Source organism: Trachypithecus francoisi, unplaced genomic scaffold (genome assembly GCF_009764315.1).
Source record: "Trachypithecus francoisi isolate TF-2019V2 unplaced genomic scaffold, Tfra_2.0 Lachesis_group4, whole genome shotgun sequence".
Classification (NCBI taxonomy): Eukaryota; Metazoa; Chordata; class Mammalia; order Primates; family Cercopithecidae; genus Trachypithecus; species Trachypithecus francoisi.
This window is the reverse complement of record NW_022681469.1, coordinates 8,170,070-8,190,532: the sequence shown is the minus strand read 5'-3', so window position 1 is coordinate 8,190,532 and position 20,463 is coordinate 8,170,070. Positions and strand designations below refer to the sequence as shown.

Sequence of the window (20,463 nt, the reverse complement as noted above, 5' to 3'; positions counted from 1 at the left end):
ACTCAGGCAGCAGGGCGTGCAACTCACTTCCCAGCTTGCCTCAGCGGGAGTAGGTCGAAACAATGGGAGGTGAGCGGAGAAGGACTGAAATGAAGGGGACGCTGGGCAGGGGTCCCGGAAAGCGGGGCATCCCTGCGAAGATGTTGCCAACGGAATTCCTTCACGAAAGAAAGCGCCTTGGTTTCATGAAACCGTAATTTTAGAGGCTGGTTCATTGTTAAACTTTTAGAAGGTGCCAGACGTTGTTTTGGAACCTCGGCCGCTTAGCCTACCCACTCCAGAATTGTTAGGTTTCCACTGAAGCCATGCAAGTTTCGTGGCAAGAGCCCTGAGATAAAAAGGCCCCTTGGCCGAGATTCGTTTTGTTATTGGTTAGCCATGCTGCAGGCCCCTTACTTTCCCTTTGAGTCTCACTGTTTAAAATCTCTCACATGACATTTTGGGCTGGATGGTTTAAAAATAAATACAATCTCTCACGGACTTCACCTTACCTACATTGTAAACTCCAAATGTTTAGCCTCAAGTACAAGGCAGGCCCTTTGTGATCTTTGTTACTTCTCTAGGCTCCTGTGCAGCAGGAGCCTCACCATCAGTGATACTTGGGGAAGCAAAGGAAGCTATTGCTCCCCGTGAGCATATTCTCCAAATGCGGCACCTTTTCGTCCACAGTCCGTGACTCAAAAAGTGAGAACTAGTTTTTCTTCTCAAATTCAAATACTTTAGTAGAAGTTACCTACTTAAATAGTTCGGAGGTTAACCATGCTATTTTACACCTGCATGCCTTTGAACATATATTTTCCTAGAATATCCTCCACCAACGAAGTGCCTACTATCTGTCAGGCTCAGTTATGTGTGCTGGAGTTGCAATGGTGCAAAGTCACTCCCTGACCTCAAGGAGCTCATAGTGCAGAAGGAACATGTGAAAAGTAAACAAGCTGGGTGTGGTGACTCACACCTGTAATCCAAGCACTTTGGAAGGCCGTGGTGGGAGGATCATTTGAGCCCAGGAGTTCAAGGCTGCAGTGAACTATAATCAAACCACTACACTCCAGAATGGGTGACAGAGCTAGACCCTGTCTCTAAAAAAAGAAGAAAAAAACAAAACAACAACAACAAAAACAGACCTTGAGACCATGACATTAAGTGCCCTAAAAGAAGTGACTTTTGTGTGTTGCTGGGGTACCTAGGTGGAGACCTCACTTGACATCGCATAGTTAAGAGCATAACCCCAGTTCTACGCTTCATTGTGTGGTCTTGGGCAAAGTACATGTTCTCCTCTGTAAAATGGGAATGATAGTTACAAAAAGAATACAGTTAAATGACTGCAAAGCTCTTCTGTATGAAGCAAAGGCGTTATGATTGTGGATCACATAAAAAGCACTCATTTGGCCAGGCGTGGTGGCTCGTGACTGTATTCCCAGCACTTTGGGAGGCGGAGGTAGGTGGATGTTTTGAGCTCAGGAGTTGAAGACCAGCCTTGGCAACATGGCAAAGCCCTATTCTATTAAAAAAAAAAAAATACAAAAATTAGCCAGGCGTGATGGCATACACCTGTGGTTCCAGCTACCCAGAAGGTAGAGGTTGCAGCAAGCTGAGATCGTACCACTGCACTCCAACCTGGGTGACAGAGCAAGACCCTGTCCCAAAAAACAAAACACAACAAAAAACACAGATTCAAGTGCCTGTGCCGCCTGGGAGAAATATGCTTCTCCTTTCCCAGCCTCGTTTAAAAATGTGGTTTACAGAGAACAATATTTATTATGCTCTTTCATTTATGCCATCACATTAACCTCCCCACCCCACCGCCAACAAACTGAGGTGAGTATTATTACCATTTTACAGATTAGGAAACTAAGGTGACAAGCAGCTCTGGGCAGCTCTGTTGCCTAGGCTAGAGTACAGTGGCGTGATCATGGCTCACTGCAACCTCGACCTCCTGGGCTCAAGTGATCCTCCCATGTTGGCCTCCCAAGTAGCTGGGACTACAGACAAGTACCACCATGCCTGGCTAATTTTTGTGGGTTTTTTTTTCAGAGATGAGGTTTTGCCATGTTATCCAGGCTGGTCTGGAACTCCTGGGTTCAAACGATCTGCCCACTTTGGCCTCCCAAAGTGCTGGGATTACAATCCCAGGCATGAGCCACTGCACCTGGCTACAATTTTAAAATTTTTTATAGAGATCGTGTCTTCCTATGTTGCCCAGGCTGGGCTCAAACTCATGGGTTCAAGAGATCCTCCTGCCTCAACCTCCTGAAATGCTGGTATTATAGGTGTGAGCCACCATCCCTCCCCCTGCCCACCCCACCTTGGGTTTAGCCAGAGAAAAGAACTTGGGATGAGGGGAGAAGAAATAGGGAAAGAGAAATGGGAAAATGGGGGAGAAAAGGAGGTGAGTAAAGAGAGATAAGAAAAGGACTGGCTAAATTTGAAAAAAATCACAGCAGGTCAGTGCTGGAAACAAGAACATTTGGCTTAGACTGTTTAAATTACAAAGACATGGAGACCCAAGGAAGGAAATGTCTCTTGGAGAATTACCTAGGAACTTAGTAACTGAAAAGGATCTGGACCTACACTGTTGAATATGGTAGCCTCCAGCCATACGTGGCTATGGAGAACTTGAAATGTGGCTAGTCTGAATTGAGATTTGCTGTTAAGTGTACAATACACATCAGATTTCAAATATTCCGTACAAAAAAATGTAAAGTATCTCATCAATAATTTTTCATATTGACTGCATGTTGAAATGATTTGGATATATTTAATAATACAATAAAATATTACAATTAATTTTACCTTTTTTTAACTCTAAAAAATGTGGTTACTAAAAAATTTTAAACAACATATATGGCTTACATTTGTGGCTTGCACTAGATTTGTATTGGACAGCGCTGGTCTAGAAATCTTCTGACCTTGAGCTAAGTGTCTCTGCTGTTTCCCAGAGTCTCTTCCAGCAAGTCATTTACCACCTACCATGTGCCAGCTGATGAGAAAAGATTCAGTTGCAGTCTAAGGATGAGACTAAAACAGGGATAACACGTGCTGATAGGCAATATATCAGTGAGTTCTATCTTATATACTCCTAGAATGCTATATATATAAGATATACATACAAGATATTCTTGAGTGGTTCTTAACTTTACCAGCCCCAATGTTCCATTTTAATAACATTTTTACAACTCCCCGTTTACTATTTTGAAATGAAGTTTATAGATGGTATAGCCTAACTACATACATAATTTCAAAAAAATTATAGTGTCTGAATCAAAGCAGAAAGAAGAAATAAAAGGAAATCCTCTATAATAAGATAATACTTTTATTTCAGTATGCTAGAAAGCATAATTAGTCAGATGCTTGTACTTATGCATAGGAGCACCTTGACTGTGGCAGTGCAAATGCAGACATGCAGACCGAACGCTATGAATAGCACTGCTATCAGTGACACAGTTCTTCAAAATGGTGAGTAACTCCGAATAAATTCCTGAACACAACAAAGTACAATCTTCCTTCTGTTAACATGGTGGTTACATTCCTTAAAAATTCAGCACATTTCACACCCCTACAATATTACTTTGTTTTTGTATATAAGACACAGGCACATCAGATGATTATAACCAGTGTTTTTCTTTTTTTTTTTTTAACCTATATGAATGTTCAGTAGGACATGTGAAAGCTGCGTGGGATCAGGACAGTTTTCTTGTGTGATACTATCTTGCAATGTGCAAGACAGGGAGCCTCCTTGGCTCCTCTCCCCCAGTCATTTGACAACAAAATTGCCCCGTACATTTCCAAATTGCTCCTTAGGGAGAGTGCCATTCTGGTTGTGGAACCACTGTGGTGGTCCGAATGCCCTACCTGTTCCCTGTTCCCCAACCTTACTTGGGGCTATTCTCCCCTCACCAGGCTCTAAGATGCCCTGGGCCTTCCCTGTTCTCCAAGCCAATCTCTTTCCTCTCTCAGGACATTCCGGTGCTCTTTTCTTTGCCTGGAAAACTGTCCACTTCATGTCTGGATAACTCTTCCTGAACCTTTGGATCTCAGCATTACCAAATTCCCAATCTAATTTAATACTTTCTGTTTAGTTTTTCCACAGGACTCTGTGCTTTTCTGCAATGGTACTTATCACAGATTGGGATTTCTACCTGTTTTATTCTTGCTATGTCAAGTGTGTTTATTACCTGTCTCCCTCAACTTACAGTTCCCTGAGAGCAGGGACTATGCCCATCTCGTCCACCACTTGTTTACCCAGCACTCATGACGATGCCCGGAACTTAGGTACGTGTTTGGCAAACAACAAACATTTCTTAGGCAACTGAAAGGCTGATGGGATTCCCCAGCCAATTGGGAGAAAAACGCTCTCGAGGGTGGGGGTATGCTTTTTCCAGGCTGACAGGGTTCAGCCCAAGCTACGGGGCAGCTTTGGTCCACTCTGGATTTGCCTGGATTCGCCTATGTGGGGGCGCACGCGTCTTACTGAGGGGCTGCAGGCTGGAGCCAGGCAGCTGGCATCCTGGCCGAGGCTACGCGCTGTGCGGTTAAGCCGTGGGAGCGACCATAGAGAGCGCGCGGGCGGAGCGAGCGGCCGGATGCGGTCACCATAGAGACGGGTGACTGACAGGCAGCGGAAGAGGAAGCTGCGGACAGGGGCTGTGAGGTGGCAGCGGCTGCAGCGGCGGAGCCGGCGCCTCAGCGGGAACTGGGGTCTGTTCCCCCTTCCCCGTCCCTGCTCCCTGCCAGGCGCGTGTGGGACGCCGCTCTTGGTCCCCACGCCTCCGCCCCGCCCCTTCCCTGGACGCCGGTAGCCCCTGGCTGTCCTTTATCCGGCGTCCGCCGGCCCCCGGCCCTCGGCCCTGAAACCCGGGCCCCCTCCCCGAGGGCCTTGGGCGTCCCTCCTGGTCCTGCCCTCGCTGCCTCGGTGCTGTCTCTGGCGCGGCCTCCGCTCCCGCCGACGGGCCTGAGAACGAGGTCTGTGCCCCAGTCTCCCAGCCGCGACCTCCGACCCCGGCTCGCAGAACGACCCGAGGTGGACTCCGGAGCCCCCTTCCTAGCAGCCCGGTGACGTGGCCAGTTTCTGTTTTGAGACGAACGGCGAAGACTCGCGTCGGGCCTTCGTTCTAGGGCTAGATTTGGTCTCTTATCGCCAAGAGGTAGAGCAGGGGCTCTGGGACCCCGGCAGGGGTCCTGTCGGAAGCCGGCCGCGCTTCTCGTTGCGTTCCCAGGACCCTGGCGTTGTCTTTAGTTGCTGCTTGTCCTCTCTGTTTGCTTTTGGTTTGTTTCGTTTGCTCGCTGGGGCCTTGGTTAAACCAGGCACCGAATCGCTTGCACACAGTAGGAGTTCCAGTCCCGCCTGCTGTCTCCTCAGCAGCTGGGGTTCCGAGGAGAATGCCCTGCAAGATGGCTCCATCGGCCATGGTGCTCCTGAGAGGCTGTCAGTGCTGAGTCACCGATCTACCTCATTCGGGTGGGCAGAACTTGTGTGTGCCATGCGAGTGGCTCCTGACCGCTTTCCTGTAGCCATTGCGTCTCCTCACACGCAGGGAGCAGAGTAGAAAGAGGCTCCGGCCCCTTCCCTTGTGCCCGCTGGGCCTGCCGCAGTAGCCTGCCTGAGAACCGGTGCCAGAAGGATGCTCCGGCTCCTCTGTTTGGGGGCTGTTGTTTTGATGGATGGTGTGCTTTTCCCTAGTCACTTGCTGTCATCTGTTGACTTAGGCCCAGTCTGCAGATGTGTTTAGTGCTCCTTTTTGGGTTAGCTTTGGCAGTATTGAGTTTTACTTCCTCCTCTTTCTAGTGGAAGACAGACCATAATCCCAGTGTGAGTGACATTGATTGTTACATTTATTACCGTTTTGGCTGGGGGTTGGATCTGACACCTTCACCTTTGAAGAGCAGGCAGAAGGAGTTGTGAAGACAGGGCAATCTTTTTGGGGATGCTGGGCCTGGAAGCCCGCGGGCCTTGCTCTGTCATTGGCCTCATTGACCCCAGGTTCCCTGGTTAAAACTGCAAGCCTACTACTGGCCTGGTACCCATCAATCCATTGATCCTTGAGGCTGTGCTCCTGGGCACCCGCCTGGCAGGGCCTACGACCATGCGGCTGAGCTCCCTGTTGGCCCTGCTGCGGCCAGCGCTTCCCCTCATCCTAGGGCTGTCTCTGGGGTGCAGCCTGAGCCTCCTGCGGGTTTCCTGGATCCAGGGGGAGGGAGAAGATCCCTGTGTTGAGGCTGTAGGGGAGCGAGGAGGGCCACAGAATCCAGATTCGAGAGCTCGGCTAGACCAAAGTGATGAAGACTTCAAACCCCGGATTGTCCCCTACTACAGGGACCCCAACAAGCCCTACAAGAAGGTGCTCAGGTGAGAGCAACATGTATGCATAGTCCCCAGACACTGGCCCTGTTTTGGGCTGGTGTAAATCCTTGCCTCTGCCTTTCCGCTGGTAGTCGGCGTCAGGCGACTTGGAGCAGTTCTGGCTTATTTTCCATCATGGTTTCTTCCTGTTTTTTCCCTCCTTCTCAGGTCTTAGAAAGTCTCACATTCATTGGTGTTAAATTAGGGTTCAGTGTTTTTTGTTTGTGTTTTTTTGTTTTGTTTTGTTTTGTTTTGAGATGGAGTCTTGCTCTTGTCGCCCAGGCTGGAGTGCAGTGGTGCAATATTGGCTCACTGCAACCTCTGTCTCCCGGGTTCAAGTGATTCCCCTGCCTCAGCCTCCGGAGTAGCCGGTATTACAGGCGCATACCACCATGCCCAGATAATTTTGTATTTTTAGTGGAGACAGAGTTTCTCCATGTTGGTCAGGCTGGTCTTGAACTTCTGACCTCAGGTGATCCGCCCGCCTTGGCCTCCCAAAGTGCTGGGATTACAGGCATGAGCTACCGTGCCCGGCCAGGGTTCCATGTTCTTGAACAGAGCAGGAATTGCATCTAACCTATCTAATCTATCCATAGTAGACACCCTCCCTTCCCAAATCAATTCCAGTGTCAGCTACTTAGTGGATACTCAGTTGAGTACCTAATTAATATTGACAAGGAGGGAGGTTTCTCCCTTCTCAGCCTCAGCTCACTCACTTCTAGAGGGGGATGTATATACTGAACAAGCTGGGTTCCTAAAGATTAGGGAGTTGACCCCTGGCACACCGGTCTCTCCACAGGACTCGGTACATCCAGACAGAGCTGGGCTCCCGTGAGCGGTTGCTGGTGGCTGTCCTGACCTCCCGAGCTACACTGTCCACTTTGGCCGTGGCTGTGAACCGTACAGTGGCCCATCACTTCCCTCGGTTACTCTACTTCACTGGGCAGCGGGGGGCCCGGGCTCCAGCAGGGATGCAGGTGGTGTCTCATGGGGATGAGCGGCCTGCCTGGCTCATGTCAGAGACCCTGCGCCACCTTCACACACACTTTGGGGCCGACTACGACTGGTTCTTCATCATGCAGGATGACACATATGTGCAGGCCCCCCGCCTGGCAGCCCTTGCTGGCCACCTCAGCATCAACCAAGACCTGTACTTAGGCCGGGCGGAGGAGTTCATTGGCGCAGGCGAGCAGGCCCGGTACTGTCATGGGGGCTTTGGCTACCTGTTGTCACGGAGTCTCCTGCTTCGTCTGCGGCCACATCTGGATGGCTGCCGAGGAGACATTCTCAGTGCCCGTCCTGACGAGTGGCTTGGACGCTGCCTCATTGACTCTCTGGGCGTCGGCTGTGTCTCACAGCACCAGGTGACAGCTCTTTCAAGTCAGTCCCAGTCCCTGATAAGCTAGTGGGGATGAGTGATTAGCCTTCCTCCCAGCAGCACCTTGGAGGCCATTGTTCCTCCTTCCTGGCCACTGACCGCCCTGTGGGCCCTCTGTTGCTCACCTTTGGCAATCTGAGAACCTGGGGCTATCAAAAGTGGTATTTTGTTAGGAACCCCTAAGCAAGACCAAAGGGTGCTCCTACTCACCAGTCCTTCTCCCCTGCCCTCCACACCTCCCCCGATATCAGCACTTCAGTTATGGCAGTGTGGGCATGTCTTAGAGATGGCTACTCCCCAGAGAAGTGAGGTGATCATCACTTTTCCAGCCCAGAGAGCTGCCCTGTTTGTTGTCCTGGAGAAGAGTGGAAGAACCCAGAGATGGCTCATCCTCTCAAACCAAAGTATTGGGAAGATTTTCTGGCTTGCTTCTTTCATTCCCTTGAGGAACAATGGGAATCTTTGGGGGAAGAGAGTATCCTTATTACTTTTAATATGTTATTTCTGTGATGGCTCCTTGCAGAGCAGGGCTAGCCCATAGACAGTGCACTGAGAGTAACTGAGAGTGTCCTTAGTTGCCTACTTACTTTCTACTTTCCAAAATGTGGGCAGTGAAAGAACTGGGGTTAAGCGAGGTGCTGGAAAGGGTGCCTCCTCTGTTCTAACGCAGCAGTGCTAACAGACATGAACACTGAGTATGGTTAAGGGCGGTTTGGGACTGGCAGCTCTTGTGTATGTCATTGATTGGTCTGATTGTCCCTCTAGGGGCAGCAGTATCGCTCATTTGAACTGGCCAAAAATAGGGACCCTGAAAAGGAAGGGAGCTCGGCTTTCCTGAGTGCCTTCGCCGTGCACCCTGTCTCCGAAGGTACCCTCATGTACCGGCTCCACAAACGCTTCAGCGCTCTGGAGTTGGAGCGGGCTTACAGTGAAATAGAACAACTGCAGGTGAGCTGAAGAGGAGCAGGTGGGCAGAGGACTGCAGTCGGAGGGTCAGAGAGAGCCTGAGATGTCCAGGCGTACAATGAGCGAGCAACTGGCAGTGGGGCTGGTCTAGGCCCTGTATAATGGCAGGGCAGGAAGAGACGGACCATACTTACATTTAAAACAACTACAGGGACAAAGGTCTTTGGGGGTCCAAAGCAATCATAAGGTAAGCTCCCAGGACAACTTGAATGCAGCTAAAGGGGTTTGCAAGTAGACTCTGAGGATCAGGAAGCTCTGCACAGTGTTCAGACAGAATAGTTTTAGCTCTTCCTCAATAGTGCCTGTCCACTAAGGAGGCAAAAACTCTGAAGTTTCTTAACTTCTAGAACTGTCCCAAGAAAGCCCAAGGGTGGAAGGTAGAATTCTCAAGTTGAATGTCGGGGTTGGCAGAGGTGGAGTATAGATGAAAACAAGGGTGTGATTATGAAGAGGATGTGAGTCCTTTGGGTATGGGAGAGAAAGGCTGTTGAGCTTCTATTTCAAGATATTTTTACCTGTGCAAAAAGCACATTTTCCACCTCCTTCTCATGGCATTTGTGTAAGGCGAGTAGGATTCCTGTCTGTCTGCATTTTAGAGGTGAAGAATAACGTACAAGGGATTCAGTGATTAGCGAGGGACCTGTCACTAAGTGTTGATGGAGTTGGGACAGAGCTCAGCTGTTTGAATCTCACAGCCCAGGCAGCTGGAGCTGGCACTAACTTGAGGCGCATTCCCTCCAACCCAGGCTCAGATCCGGAACCTGACCGTGCTGACCCCCGAAGGGGAGGCAGGGCTGAGCTGGCCCGTTGGGCTCCCTGCTCCTTTCATACCACACTCTCGCTTTGAGGTGCTGGGCTGGGACTACTTCACAGAGCAGCACACCTTCTCCTGTGCAGATGGCGCTCCCAAGTGTCCGCTACAGGGGGCTAGCAGGGCGGACGTAGGTGATGCGTTGGAGACTGCCTTGGAGCAGCTTAATCGGCGCTATCAACCCCGCCTGCGCTTCCAGAAGCAGCGACTGCTCAACGGCTACCGGCGCTTCGACCCAGCACGGGGCATGGAGTACACCCTGGACCTGCTATTGGAATGTGTGACACAGCGTGGGCACCGGCGGGCCCTGGCTCGCAGGGTCAGCCTACTGCGGCCACTGAGCCGGGTGGAAATCCTACCTATGCCCTATGTCACTGAGGCCACCCGAGTGCAGCTGGTGCTGCCGCTCCTGGTGGATGAAGCTGCTGCAGCCCCGGCTTTCCTCGAGGCCTTTGCAGCCAATGTCCTGGAGCCACGAGAACATGCGTTGCTCACTCTGTTGCTGGTCTACGGGCCACGAGAAGGTGGCCGTGGAGCTCCAGACCCATTTCTTGGGGTGAAGGCTGCAGCAGCTGAGTTAGAGCGACGGTACCCCGGGACGAGGCTGGCCTGGCTTGCCGTGCGAGCAGAGGCCCCTTCCCAGGTGCGACTCATGGACGTGGTCTCGAAGAAGCACCCTGTGGACACTCTTTTCTTCCTCACCACTGTGTGGACGAGGCCTGGGCCGGAAGTCCTCAACCGCTGTCGCATGAATGCCATCTCTGGCTGGCAGGCCTTCTTTCCAGTTCATTTCCAGGAGTTCAATCCCGCCCTGTCACCACACAGATCACCCCCAGGGGCCCCGGGGGCTGGCCCTGACCCCCCCTCCCCTCCTGGTGCTGACCCCTCCCGGGGGGCTCCTATAGGGGGGAGATTTGACCGGCAGGCTTCTGCAGAGGGCTGTTTCTACAACGCTGACTACCTAGCGGCCCGAGCCCGGCTGGCAGGTGAACTGGCAGGCCAGGAAGAGGAGGAAGCCCTGGAGGGGCTGGAGGTGATGGATGTTTTCCTCCGGTTCTCAGGGCTCCACCTCTTTCGGGCCGTAGAGCCAGGGCTGGTGCAGAAGTTCTCCCTGCGGGACTGCAGCCCACGGCTCAGTGAGGAACTCTACCACCGCTGCCGCCTCAGCAACCTGGAGGGGCTAGGGGGCCGTGCCCAGCTGGCCATGGCTCTCTTTGAGCAGGAGCAGGCCAACAGCACTTAGCCTGCCTCAGGGCCCTAACCTCCTTACCTTTCCTTTGTCTGCCTCAGCCCCAGGAAGGGCAAGGCAAGATGGTGGACAGATAGAGAATTGTCACTGTATTTTTTAAATATGAAAATGTTATTAAACGTGTCTTCAGCCAAACTGTTTTTTAGGTCTAGGGAAAATTGAGTGAGGAGAAGAATCCAAGGGAAGGGTATGGGGAGTTTGTCCAAAAGGACCCACTGTCTCCCCACCCTCTTCCCTCCCCCTTCACTCCCCCTTCCCTCCCCCTTCACCCCCCCCCCGCCCAGTTTCCAATGACCACGCGGCTGCTGTCAGATGAATGACTTTTAATCTAGCCCCGCACCCCAAGGTGGCAGAGGAGTGATGCTGGAGCCCGGGGCAAAGCGCTGGGGCCCGGGGCACGGCCGGAAGTTCCGTCGTGCTGCTTATTTCTGGGCTCCTAGGTGTTGCGCACAACCAGCGACTGCTCCAGCTCCTGCCTGCGCTGCTGGATCTTTAGAGGAAGTGAGAACAGGAGCAGGTGTCAGTGTTCCTGGTGAGTGATCAGGACAACCCCCACCTACTGACACCGCCTGCCGTGGAAGAGCATCTGGGAGCAGGGAGGGCCATTGCATGGTGAGGCGGTGTGGTGAAGCTTTACTGTGGGGAGCTGTGAGGGCTGCCCACAAGCTGAACAGGGAGGTTTCTCTTGGAGTTGAGGAGGGGAAGCCTCAGGGCAAGGGTCCCTCCATACCTTGCAGTAGAAGTAGCGACTGACAGCCTCCTGGGACCAGGGCTGGTGGTAGAACTCAGCCCGGCGCTCCTCTTCGGGGTTGCCGGCTACATCTGTCATCACCTGGGAGGGAGCGTGGGGTGAGCCCTGAGCCCCGAATCCCCTCACCTGCCCCTGGAGTACAACGTTTACTGTCTTTCCCGATGTGCTTGTCTTCCACTCCAGTACTCCCTGAGTCTCCCTCTTCACCTTGAGGTCCCGGCTCTGGGAGCGGAGCAGGTCTTGGACATAGCCTTTGGGGTCTCTGGAGAAGCTTAGCATGAAGTCCCTCTGGATCTTGAGCTGGTTTATGGACTCAATCGTCTCATGGATCTGCAGGTAGAAAGATAGATGCTTTCCACCTGGCTATGGTGATGTGGGAGAGGAGGGGAAAGGAAGCGGGTGGGAAGGGGAGGCCTGTGAAGGACAACCCCTCAGAGCCCCTGATTCCTCTGAAGTCCCAGGGGCAGAGGGGATGGGCAGAACTAAACTTGGAATGAGGTTTAACTCCAAGCAGCATGGAAGGGCCATTTGTGCCCCATTGGCCCACAGTCTGGTCTCTCCTTTTTTTTTTTTTTAAATTTTCTAATTTAACCCAGACTGCTCATCTGCAGCCACACCCTGGTCTCAGAAAAGTCTACTCTGTCATCTCTGGGTTAATGTCCCACTCCGGCTCTGGGCTTGGGCCCCACCTTACTGTCCAGAGCACTGATCTCCTGCTGGTTGGCCGTGGACAGGAGGAAGCTGCTCATCTGTCCCTTTAATGGCTCCTCCACCTCCACGTCAATGTCATAGCACGCCGTCTTCTTCTGGTCTGAAGGGTCCACGCTGCCAGGGAAGTCCAGCCCTTGGTGTCCATGATGCCCCCATACAGGCCTCAGGGCCCCGGGGCTGAGGCAGATCCAACAGGGAGGGAGAAGAGATGGGAGTGGGAGGAGAGGGAGGGGCAGGGAAGGCAGAAACGAGATCATTCCCCGGTCTGAGAAGCAAGCTTGGGCCACCTCACCTGATGACGTGATTGATGACAATTGGGTCAGGGGGCAATAGCAGGGCTGTGAGGCGCTGGGGAATCTCAGAAAACTTCAGCCGGGGACAATCAAAAATCTGAAGCAGGACAATTGGGGAGAGAGAGATCACTCTTCTTGAAGAGATCATCACGCAGTTGTAGATCCTTTTGTTCTAGAAAGGCTGCAAGACGCTGAGAGGAAGTCTGATTCCTTAGTGCGCATGGGGATGGGATTGGGGTGGGCTGGTCTGGCGGTGGAGCCACCCATACGGCTGACAAGGTAGGGGGTGGTCATTGTGGGGCAGGGGTTGAGAGTGCGGGCCCTGGGTCAGCCTGCCTATGTGTCAGTCCTGCCTCTGCCACTTACTGTGCAGCCTGGAGCAAGTTACCACCTCAGGGCTCATCTCTAGAGTGGGGATGGAAAGAATACCCGTCTCCCAGGGCTGCCATGGGAAGGCAGTGAGCTAATACACATAAGTGCTTGGAGCAGTGCCTGGCACATGGTAAGTGCCCAATAAATATCAACTGCTGTTTTAACTCCTCAGGTTTATCTGCTGTATTTATTTTTAAATGCATTAATAAGAATATTCTCTGTTTTGGTGGAATTTTGCTGAATCATTTTTGCAGCAATTTGATTTTCCTAACTGCCCAGGAAAGTAGATAGGACAGGTATTTTCACTCCACTTCAAAGATAGGGAAACAAGGTTCGGAATCGCTGAGTCACTTACCCAGAGTCCAGACTCAGGACTAGAACCTGGGGATCCTAACTCCAAGTGCCAAGAATATTACATTGCAGAAAGCGGTTGGCTTTGTAGGGTTTCCAGGTCTTCCTAACTTGGGGGGGGCTAACATGGATTGACTGCAGCACAGAGCTAATCCACAGTAGGGCCTGAACTAGAATCCTGGTCGGTCTCTTGGCTCCAAGACCATGACTGTGTACTGCTTCTGCTACTCAGGAATCTAGAAGGGAGGGGTGGTAGTTACCTTGGTAGAGGTACTTCCCCTGCTGGAGAACTCTGCCTGCTCCCCAGATCCCAGGGTTCAGGAGAGAGGTTACCTGCTGGAAATACTTGTCCCCGTTGATGTATTCCTTGTCGTGGGAGTCCTGCAGCCTGTTGGTCTTCACATACTGCCACAGGGCCTGGACGATAGCTGAGCGGCTCTGTGTGTGCAACCCCAGCAGCCGGGCTAGGCGGGGATCCAGTTTGAACTGGGGAGGCTGAGAAAAGGGGACCGTGAAAGTTAGACCAAAGGGAGAGAAAGGAAGGAACCCAGGGCCAGGCCGTTCAGGACTATGGGGATGTGTTGATTGAGGAAACATGCCCCTGGGGAAGGACAGGGTTGGGAGGGGAAGGAGGTCTCTCGAGATGCACCACTTTGGGACCGAGGCCTGCCCTGAGATCCTTGTGTGGCGTGTATGGGGCAGCGTCGCAGGTGCAGACCTGGTAGTCCAGCATGAGGAGCAGCGTGCAGCGCACACTCAGATCCCCAGGCCGTTTCACCTGGAAGCCGTCCGTCTCCTGGGTCGTGGGCGTCCGATGCCACTGTCCAGGACAGAAGAGCTGTGTCTCCCAAAGGCCCATCTGGAGTGGTGGGGCCCAGGACTCTAGGGCGGTCCCTGACCCAAATCTATGCTGGTTCTTCAGGGATTCTGGCCTGTGGGAGGGTGGCAATTCAAGGGCGGAGGGGCTCTTGGTCTTACCTCCACAAGGTGGTTGTCAGGGCCATAAAGATCTTTGTCCAGCTCGATGACCAAACTCTTGAAGAAAGAAGAGAACTTCCGCTTCTGTTTGCTGGGCTGTGGGAGAGGAACAGGGACCATGGGGGCAGAACAGGGACAGGGTGGGAGAAGCAGAAGGAGGCCAAGTTGGCAGCAGACAGGGCAGTGGGCTTAGATGAAATCCTCTGCACGCGGAATGTCTCTAGGCCTGCCCCCACCCCCAGCCTGGGCTAACTCCCTAGCCAGTAGTGCAGACACCTTGTTCTGTTCTCAGTGCAGCCCATGCCCACCCCAGGACACCTGGAGAGACCTGGGCCGGGACGTACATCATCCAGGAGCTTCCCCTCCACCCGTAGCTCCCAGGAGGCAATGCTGCCATCGGAATCCTCAGCATCAGGCTTCGCAGGGTTAAAAGTGTTGGAGATATAGAGACGCAGCTTCCGCTTTTGCTGTAGAAATAGAGTGTAGAACCGGGCAAATGCTGTGTGCTTCCACCCCGACCACCTTGCTTCCCCATCCTGGTCATGTGACTCAAGAGTCCCCTTCCTACCCCCGAACTAAGGCACCTTCATGGGCCTCTTCAGAGCCTCCTGGATGTCCACCCGCTTCCGCATGATGGTTTGATCCAGTTTCCTCTCAAATGCCAAGAGGTCCATGTAAGCCTGGGACTCGGGGACCAGCTCCCGAATCTGGAGGAGGAGGAGCAGGGCAGGAGTCAGAGGCTCAAGTCCAGGGTTGTACCATGGAATGTATGCATGTTGTGCAATCCTAGGGTGCAAAAGATGTCAGGGGGAGCCATCCTACTTCTAGGCATGGAGCTTTGACAGTGGGAACAGGACCTCTCCCCAGGATGCCATTATCCAGCAGTAGGGGCCTTGCTGTGTAGGGATAACAGTTGCTTCTCCCTTTGGGAAGAGCCTTGTGTATCATCATCAGGGAGGAGTTAGCAACTGTGGAGCCCAGCAAGCACTAGCCTTTAGTCTCCTCATCCTGTCATTTTCTGTGTCATATGCCCACTGGGCTTCCCCTGGGCCCCTGCAAAGTGCCTAGTAGTGGCTCAATCCCTGGGACAGTTGGACAGCGGTGCTTTCTTCTTTGCTGGCACCTTAGCCCCCACACCTGTCCCAACTGTGCTGTCCCCATACCCAGCTGGACCTGGGTCCCTTTAGGATGCTCAGGATCTCTGGCCACCTTCTATCCCCTTCATTCTGCCTGGCAGCTTTTGATCCCCTAGCTCTTGCCCCCTTCTTGTCCCACAACTCTGTCTTAGTACCACTTGGATCCAGCCCTCTGACAGGCCCCTGTGTTCTGGCCCCAGTGGCTCTGCTGCTTCCCTCCACCTCACCCCCTCCCTCTGGCCTAGGGAGCCTCACTTATTAATGAGTTTTTTTAAACAAAAAGTGAAAGTGACTGTGACGCTGAAGCTCTGCTTTTGAGGGGGGAGGGGAGGGCAGAGCAGCAAAGGGTGGGGGGTGGGCTGGGGGCTGCTGTGGAAGACACTCACCCTTTGAGGGAGGATTTTGTCAGCCATCTTCCTCCTCTTGGCACTGTACATTTTTTAAAGAAAAAACCAGGTTACCATGGCGACAGATCTGGGAGTAAAGAGGCCACCTGCTAAATTATCCCGACATCTCCGCCCGCCTGGCTGGGGTTCCCACAGCCCGTTTGTCTGCCCGCCCAAGGGCTATGACAGTGGTGTGTGGAACTGGTGCTCTGTCCTCTCTAAGGACACAGGGGTGACCCGTCCATTCTCTGGCCTGGGAGCCCCCTTCTACCCTGCCACATCCTTAGAGACAGAGAAATTTAGACTTAGGAGGGACTGGCGGGTGGGGGTGGTGCTGCCAAAAGATGGGAGCTGCAGAAGTGTTTGAGGAAAGGTGGGGATGAGGGAGGACAAAGGAGAGGGAAGCCAGGTCTGAGGACCTTTTCTGGAAAGCAGGGGGTGCCCTGTCCAAAGGATTCTAAGCTCAGAGGGAGGGAGAGAGACGACTTCCTTCCTATCCATGGAGCGGGAGGTGATGGTGTGAAGCTGGCGGGACTTGCATCCCTTCCAGGCACCCTGGGCTTGGAAGAGAATGCTGATGAGCAGGGGTACTCATGCCCTGGGACTACCTGGCAACAGGGTGAGGGACACGCTGCAGCCATAGGCGCCCAGAATGTGCATGGGTGTGACTTCAGGCTGAGGCCAAATTGACTAGGCCCAGGGTAGTAGCAGCTGGATGTGAGCTCTTTCTGACCCACTAGGTGCTGCTGACTAACCCAAAAACCCCCAGAAAAACCTTGGCGGGTCAAGAGATCAAAACGCAGCCTAGAGAATAGCTCCATACTGCCCCCGTGTGGTGTTCTCAACCACTACCCCCTCCCTATGCAGAAATCTAAGGCTAACAAGCAGATTTCATTCAAGGTCTGGTTTGTTTTAAACAGATTATCTATGTGTAACTCTCCATTTATACAAGATAAATCAGGGAATTACCATTTGCTGTACAAAATGACGATGCACTTTACAAAATAATTCATCATGGGATTCCTATAAGTGGTGAATTTTCCCTGATGTGTAAAAAATACTTAATAATGAGGTAAAATTGATATTACACCTTTTATAGAAATCCATCTGTTGTGCATAAAAAGCATGTGTATTTGGCTAAATACTGAAATCCAGAGGGGCACTGCTGTTGCCAGGAGCCAGCGGGGGCTTTGAGGGTGCCGCCAGCTGCTGTAGGAAAATAAGGCAATGGGCTGGCCCTGGTGGCTTGGGAGCAGACCTGGTCCAGAGTGCCTAAGAATTCAGAGCGGGACTGGGCAGAGACCACCTACCACAGAGCAAATCCCCAAGCTCCACCCCCAGGGCCAGAGAGTCCCATTGAGAAAATCTGGAGTGGCTTTGAAACAGTCCGGGGTCTGGCAGGAAGGCTCAGCGGAGAACCACACTTTGGGCAACACAGTCCTACAGCTCTGCCCTCAGTCCCACTGGAAGCCCCGCCCCCACCCCAAAGACTGAAGCATCACCCAGAACCTGATGGGTGGAGAGAGGGACTGAGCAGGTGACAAGGGGAAGGGTGAGGGGAGCGTGCAGGGAAGCGGTACCGGCTGCCGACGGCCACAGCCTGCCTGTACCGTGGGCACACAAAAGAATCAGGCCGGTGCCCCCTAAGCCCACCTCCCCAGAGGGCATCCAACCCGGGAAGCCTCGCTCCCTGCTAATCATTCTTCCTCACCTCTTCCAATCCCCGCTACTCGCTCACCTGGTCCCTGCGGGTCCCCAGGGCCCGCCCCTGCACGCCCCCTCCGCGCCGGGCCTCCCACTCACCTGCGGCTCCGCGCGGGGGCGGTGGGCACCGGCTGGCCCTGGCTCTGTGCCTGGCTCTGCCCGGGCGGGGGCGCTGCTCGCTTACGGGCGGGCTCCATGCCCGCGGGGGCCAGGCCGGGTCGCACGGCGGGGCTGCCCATGTAGGGGGAGCCCGGGGGGCCCATGGGCGCCCCCTGGTGGGGCATCCGGGCTCCAGACGGCATCCCGGGGCGCTGTGGGTGGGCGGGGGTGAAGCAGAAACGGGCGCCCGTGGGTCAGACCAGGGCCCCCAGCTCCAGGCGCGGTGAGCCGGCGTCTCCCCTCCCCCACCAGACCCTCGGCTGGTGACCCTGAGCGCTGAGCGATGGGTGGGAACGATGGGTAGGAGGGGCAGGGGCGCCGGAATACGCGCGGCTCTGGCGGAGGGGCTTGGCGTCTGGCTGTAGGAAGCTAACTGAAGCCAGGCACCGCACAGGGCATTGCGAGCTTCGGGGCTGCGGAAGGTACCGCAAAAATGAATATTAATGGCGCCTTTCAACCTTTCAAAGATGTTCACATCCACATGCTCCTCTACAAGCCAGTCTGAGCAGGTCCTTTCATCCCCACTTGACGGATAGGGCCACTGTGGCTCAAGGAGAAAAACGACCTCGCCAAGGTCACACAGCTCATCCAGGCCCAGGCAGCCCCTGAAGGGCTGCCTCCTGGGGGCCCAGGGCTTTGCGCTCTGCAGCTTGGTTGAAGTCGGGTACGCGGCTCCCTGCTCCGACTTCTGCTCCTCCTCCTGCTCCTCCTTCTCAGGCTTCACTTCTTGGGCGGTTCTGCCTGGCACTCACTAGCTCCTCATCTCAGCCACTCTGCTCCCTGCTTTTGACCCTTGGGTCCCAAACCCCACTCCCCTCGACTGACTCCAAGTCCCCACACCCAGGGTCTTCGCTGACCCAGGGTCTAAGCTGCCCTCATAATTTGCTCCCAGGGTGAGGGCTGGAGGCAGGGCACGCAAGGGCAGCCTGCGGCGGCACCCCAGACCCTGCCAGGATTCTCTGATTGGGAGGAGGGGAGCTGCGTTGGTGGTGGGCTGCCCAGGGGGCCTGAGGTGGGCCAGGGCAGTGACACTTCCGCTCACATTTCCCTTCCCATCTGCCCAGGTCAGCAGCCACCTCCTCCTCTTCCCATCCCCACCCCAGCAAGATCAGAAGTCAGGGTTCAGGGGGCTGTGGAGACTGAGAGGAGGCGGCTCCTCCCCCCTTGCCACTACCCCTGGGTGGTCAGATGGGGTGTAAATGAGATGCAAATGCATCGAGCGAAGTGTTCCAAACCCCACTTGTCCAGACTCCAGAAGGGAGATGGGGAGGGCCAGAGTGAGTTTCAGGGGCTGTGAAACAGAACGAGTGGGGTGGGATGGGGACTGGGACCACGAGAGCAGGAAGAAGATCAGAGGGCAGGGGATGCAGACCCTGGCCCTGTTAACATGGACACACCACCCACCTCATCCCCAGGCATGAGGAGGGGCCCCCTGGGCTTGCTGTTTTCCTTCCAACTGCTACCTCTCCCTCCTGGCCCTCCAGGCTCTGTGTCTAACCCTAATGTCCTCCCACCCTCGGTCAGCAGCTGTCTCTGCCTATCTCTCCTGCAGTGAAACCTGCCTGTCCATGTGTCTGCTTCCCTCACCCCACCTGACCCTGTCACTCACGCCTCCAGTGTAGCGGCCCAGAATGGAACCCAGGCCTGGCCACCAGCTAGATGGGGCAATGGGGCTCACAGTCACTCAATAACTGAAGCTCTAAGTTGACCAGATAAAAAAAAAAGTCCACATGTGCAGCCTCTCCCCACTAGATGGGCCTTTTTAAAGGGGCTCCCACCAGCAGCCAGGTTAGGACTGGTAACTCAGCTAGCTGACATGGACACCTTGGGAAGTTACCCCCAGGGGTCCCTGGGGTTGGAGGATGGGCCACTCCAGGGAGGCCCCCTCTTCCTGTCAGCTGCTCTCCGCAGTTATCAAGGCCAGGGATACCGGCTCATCTGCTGAAGAGGCCCTGAGAGGGAGGCTTCCAGAGCCCCCAGAGAGCTGTGCCCACCACCAGCCCCACCCCCACGAAAGGCCAAAATCCTAGGGACTCTGGTCTTACTGAGAAGGTGCCTTCCTTGGGGTCACAACCAAATTTGGCCATAGTAAACCTGACAGCTTCTTCTACACAGGGCTTCCACCCCTCACCCATCTCAAGAGTCGCAGCCCCTGCCTCTTCCATTCCACGCCCCTCCACACCCCTCCCAGCCGGGCCCTACTGACTCAGCTCCAGCCTCCCGGGCTCCCACGTGCCTTTGCAGCCTGCCTGTGGCAGGACAGTGCTCCCCTGTCCCTTCGGTCTCTAGGCCTCACATCCCCAACTCCAGCCCTTCCTTCACACCTTCGAGGAGTTAAGGACATCACCTTCTGGTGGCTGAGTCCGCCAAGGGGACCCTCAGAACCCCTAACTTGGGCTAAGTCCCTAGAGCGGGCCTCTCCCCCACCCTGAGGCAGAAGCTCCAGAGCCCTCCCGCTGGGATGCAGAGGTGGCTCAGCCTGCGAGCTTCCCACTACAGTGCCTCCAGGGTCACCTGCTCCTTGCTCCGGAGACACAAGCAGTGACACTGTCCCAACGGATGAACAGACAGCCCAGCCCAGCCTCTGCCATGTCCCCATCCCCCACCCCCACCCCCAGGGCAGGGGCAACACCTGGGCCCACAAGGAAAAGAACCAAAGTCAACCTGTCGGCTACAGCGAGGACTCCCCGTTGGGGGGGGGAGAGTCCCCAAGTCCCACCCCCGCCCCTGACAAGAGCCATGCAAACGCCTCCCTTCCCCGCCTCGCACCAGACCCGGCCGGCCGCCTGGCGACGTGTTCGGGTGCCAGGGCGCCAGCACAGTCCCGGAGCCGGGCCGTGGGCCATGGCGCCCCCCACTAGAGGGGTGGGAGAGCGGG

General features: G+C 54.4%; 2 protein-coding genes across 7 annotated transcripts in view; one reads left to right on the top strand and one right to left on the bottom strand.

Annotated features, from left to right (window-relative positions):
- The first annotated feature begins 4,115 nt into the window (after positions 1–4,115).
- CHPF2 (chondroitin polymerizing factor 2) lies at positions 4,116–10,879 on the top strand. 3 transcript variants are annotated; one of them, XM_033194742.1, is made up of 5 exons: positions 4,116–4,962; positions 5,786–6,346; positions 7,140–7,704; positions 8,484–8,666; positions 9,431–10,879. In XM_033194742.1, exons 2-5 carry the CDS (start codon positions 6,084–6,086, stop codon positions 10,736–10,738), a joined length of 2,319 nt encoding a protein of 772 aa, XP_033050633.1. In that variant the 5' UTR covers positions 4,116–4,962; positions 5,786–6,083; the 3' UTR covers positions 10,739–10,879. The 3 variants fall into 3 exon arrangements, with proteins under 3 accessions (XP_033050633.1, XP_033050636.1, XP_033050634.1); XM_033194743.1 differs by having other exon boundaries at positions 4,681–4,698; XM_033194745.1 differs by lacking the exon at positions 8,484–8,666 and having other exon boundaries at positions 4,116–6,346.
- Positions 10,880–11,050: 171 nt separating this feature from the next.
- The window catches only part of SMARCD3 (SWI/SNF related, matrix associated, actin dependent regulator of chromatin, subfamily d, member 3), a 39,127-nt gene continuing 29,714 nt past the window's right edge, over positions 11,051–20,463 (bottom strand). For all 4 annotated transcript variants that reach the window (XM_033194747.1, XM_033194748.1, XM_033194749.1 and 1 more), the window contains 12 exons: positions 17,526–17,737; positions 15,723–15,765; positions 14,785–14,907; positions 14,545–14,667; positions 14,201–14,296; positions 13,941–14,042; positions 13,556–13,717; positions 12,499–12,596; positions 12,185–12,320; positions 11,703–11,825; positions 11,475–11,576; positions 11,051–11,234 (listed from right to left, as the gene is read on the bottom strand). In XM_033194747.1, coding sequence (XP_033050638.1) covers positions 11,181–11,234; positions 11,475–11,576; positions 11,703–11,825; positions 12,185–12,320; positions 12,499–12,596; positions 13,556–13,717; positions 13,941–14,042; positions 14,201–14,296; positions 14,545–14,667; positions 14,785–14,907; positions 15,723–15,765; positions 17,526–17,737 — 1,374 coding nt within the window. In that variant the 3' untranslated portion in view covers positions 11,051–11,180. The remainder of the gene's footprint in view (positions 11,235–11,474; positions 11,577–11,702; positions 11,826–12,184; positions 12,321–12,498; positions 12,597–13,555; positions 13,718–13,940; positions 14,043–14,200; positions 14,297–14,544; positions 14,668–14,784; positions 14,908–15,722; positions 15,766–17,525; positions 17,738–20,463) is intronic.

What these genes read in the sequence shown, in the direction of transcription:
- CHPF2 (XM_033194742.1), top strand. Translation starts at nt 6,084, where the DNA reads ATGCGGCTGAGCTCCCTGTTGGCCCTGCTGCGGCCAGCGCTTCCCCTC. An exon ending in GCTGTGTCTCACAGCACCAG is followed by an intron (nt 7,705 to 8,483) that starts GTGACAGCTCTT and finishes TTGTCCCTCTAG; the next exon opens with GGGCAGCAGTATCGCTCATT. An exon ending in GTGAAATAGAACAACTGCAG is followed by an intron (nt 8,667 to 9,430) that starts GTGAGCTGAAGA and finishes CCTCCAACCCAG; the next exon opens with GCTCAGATCCGGAACCTGAC.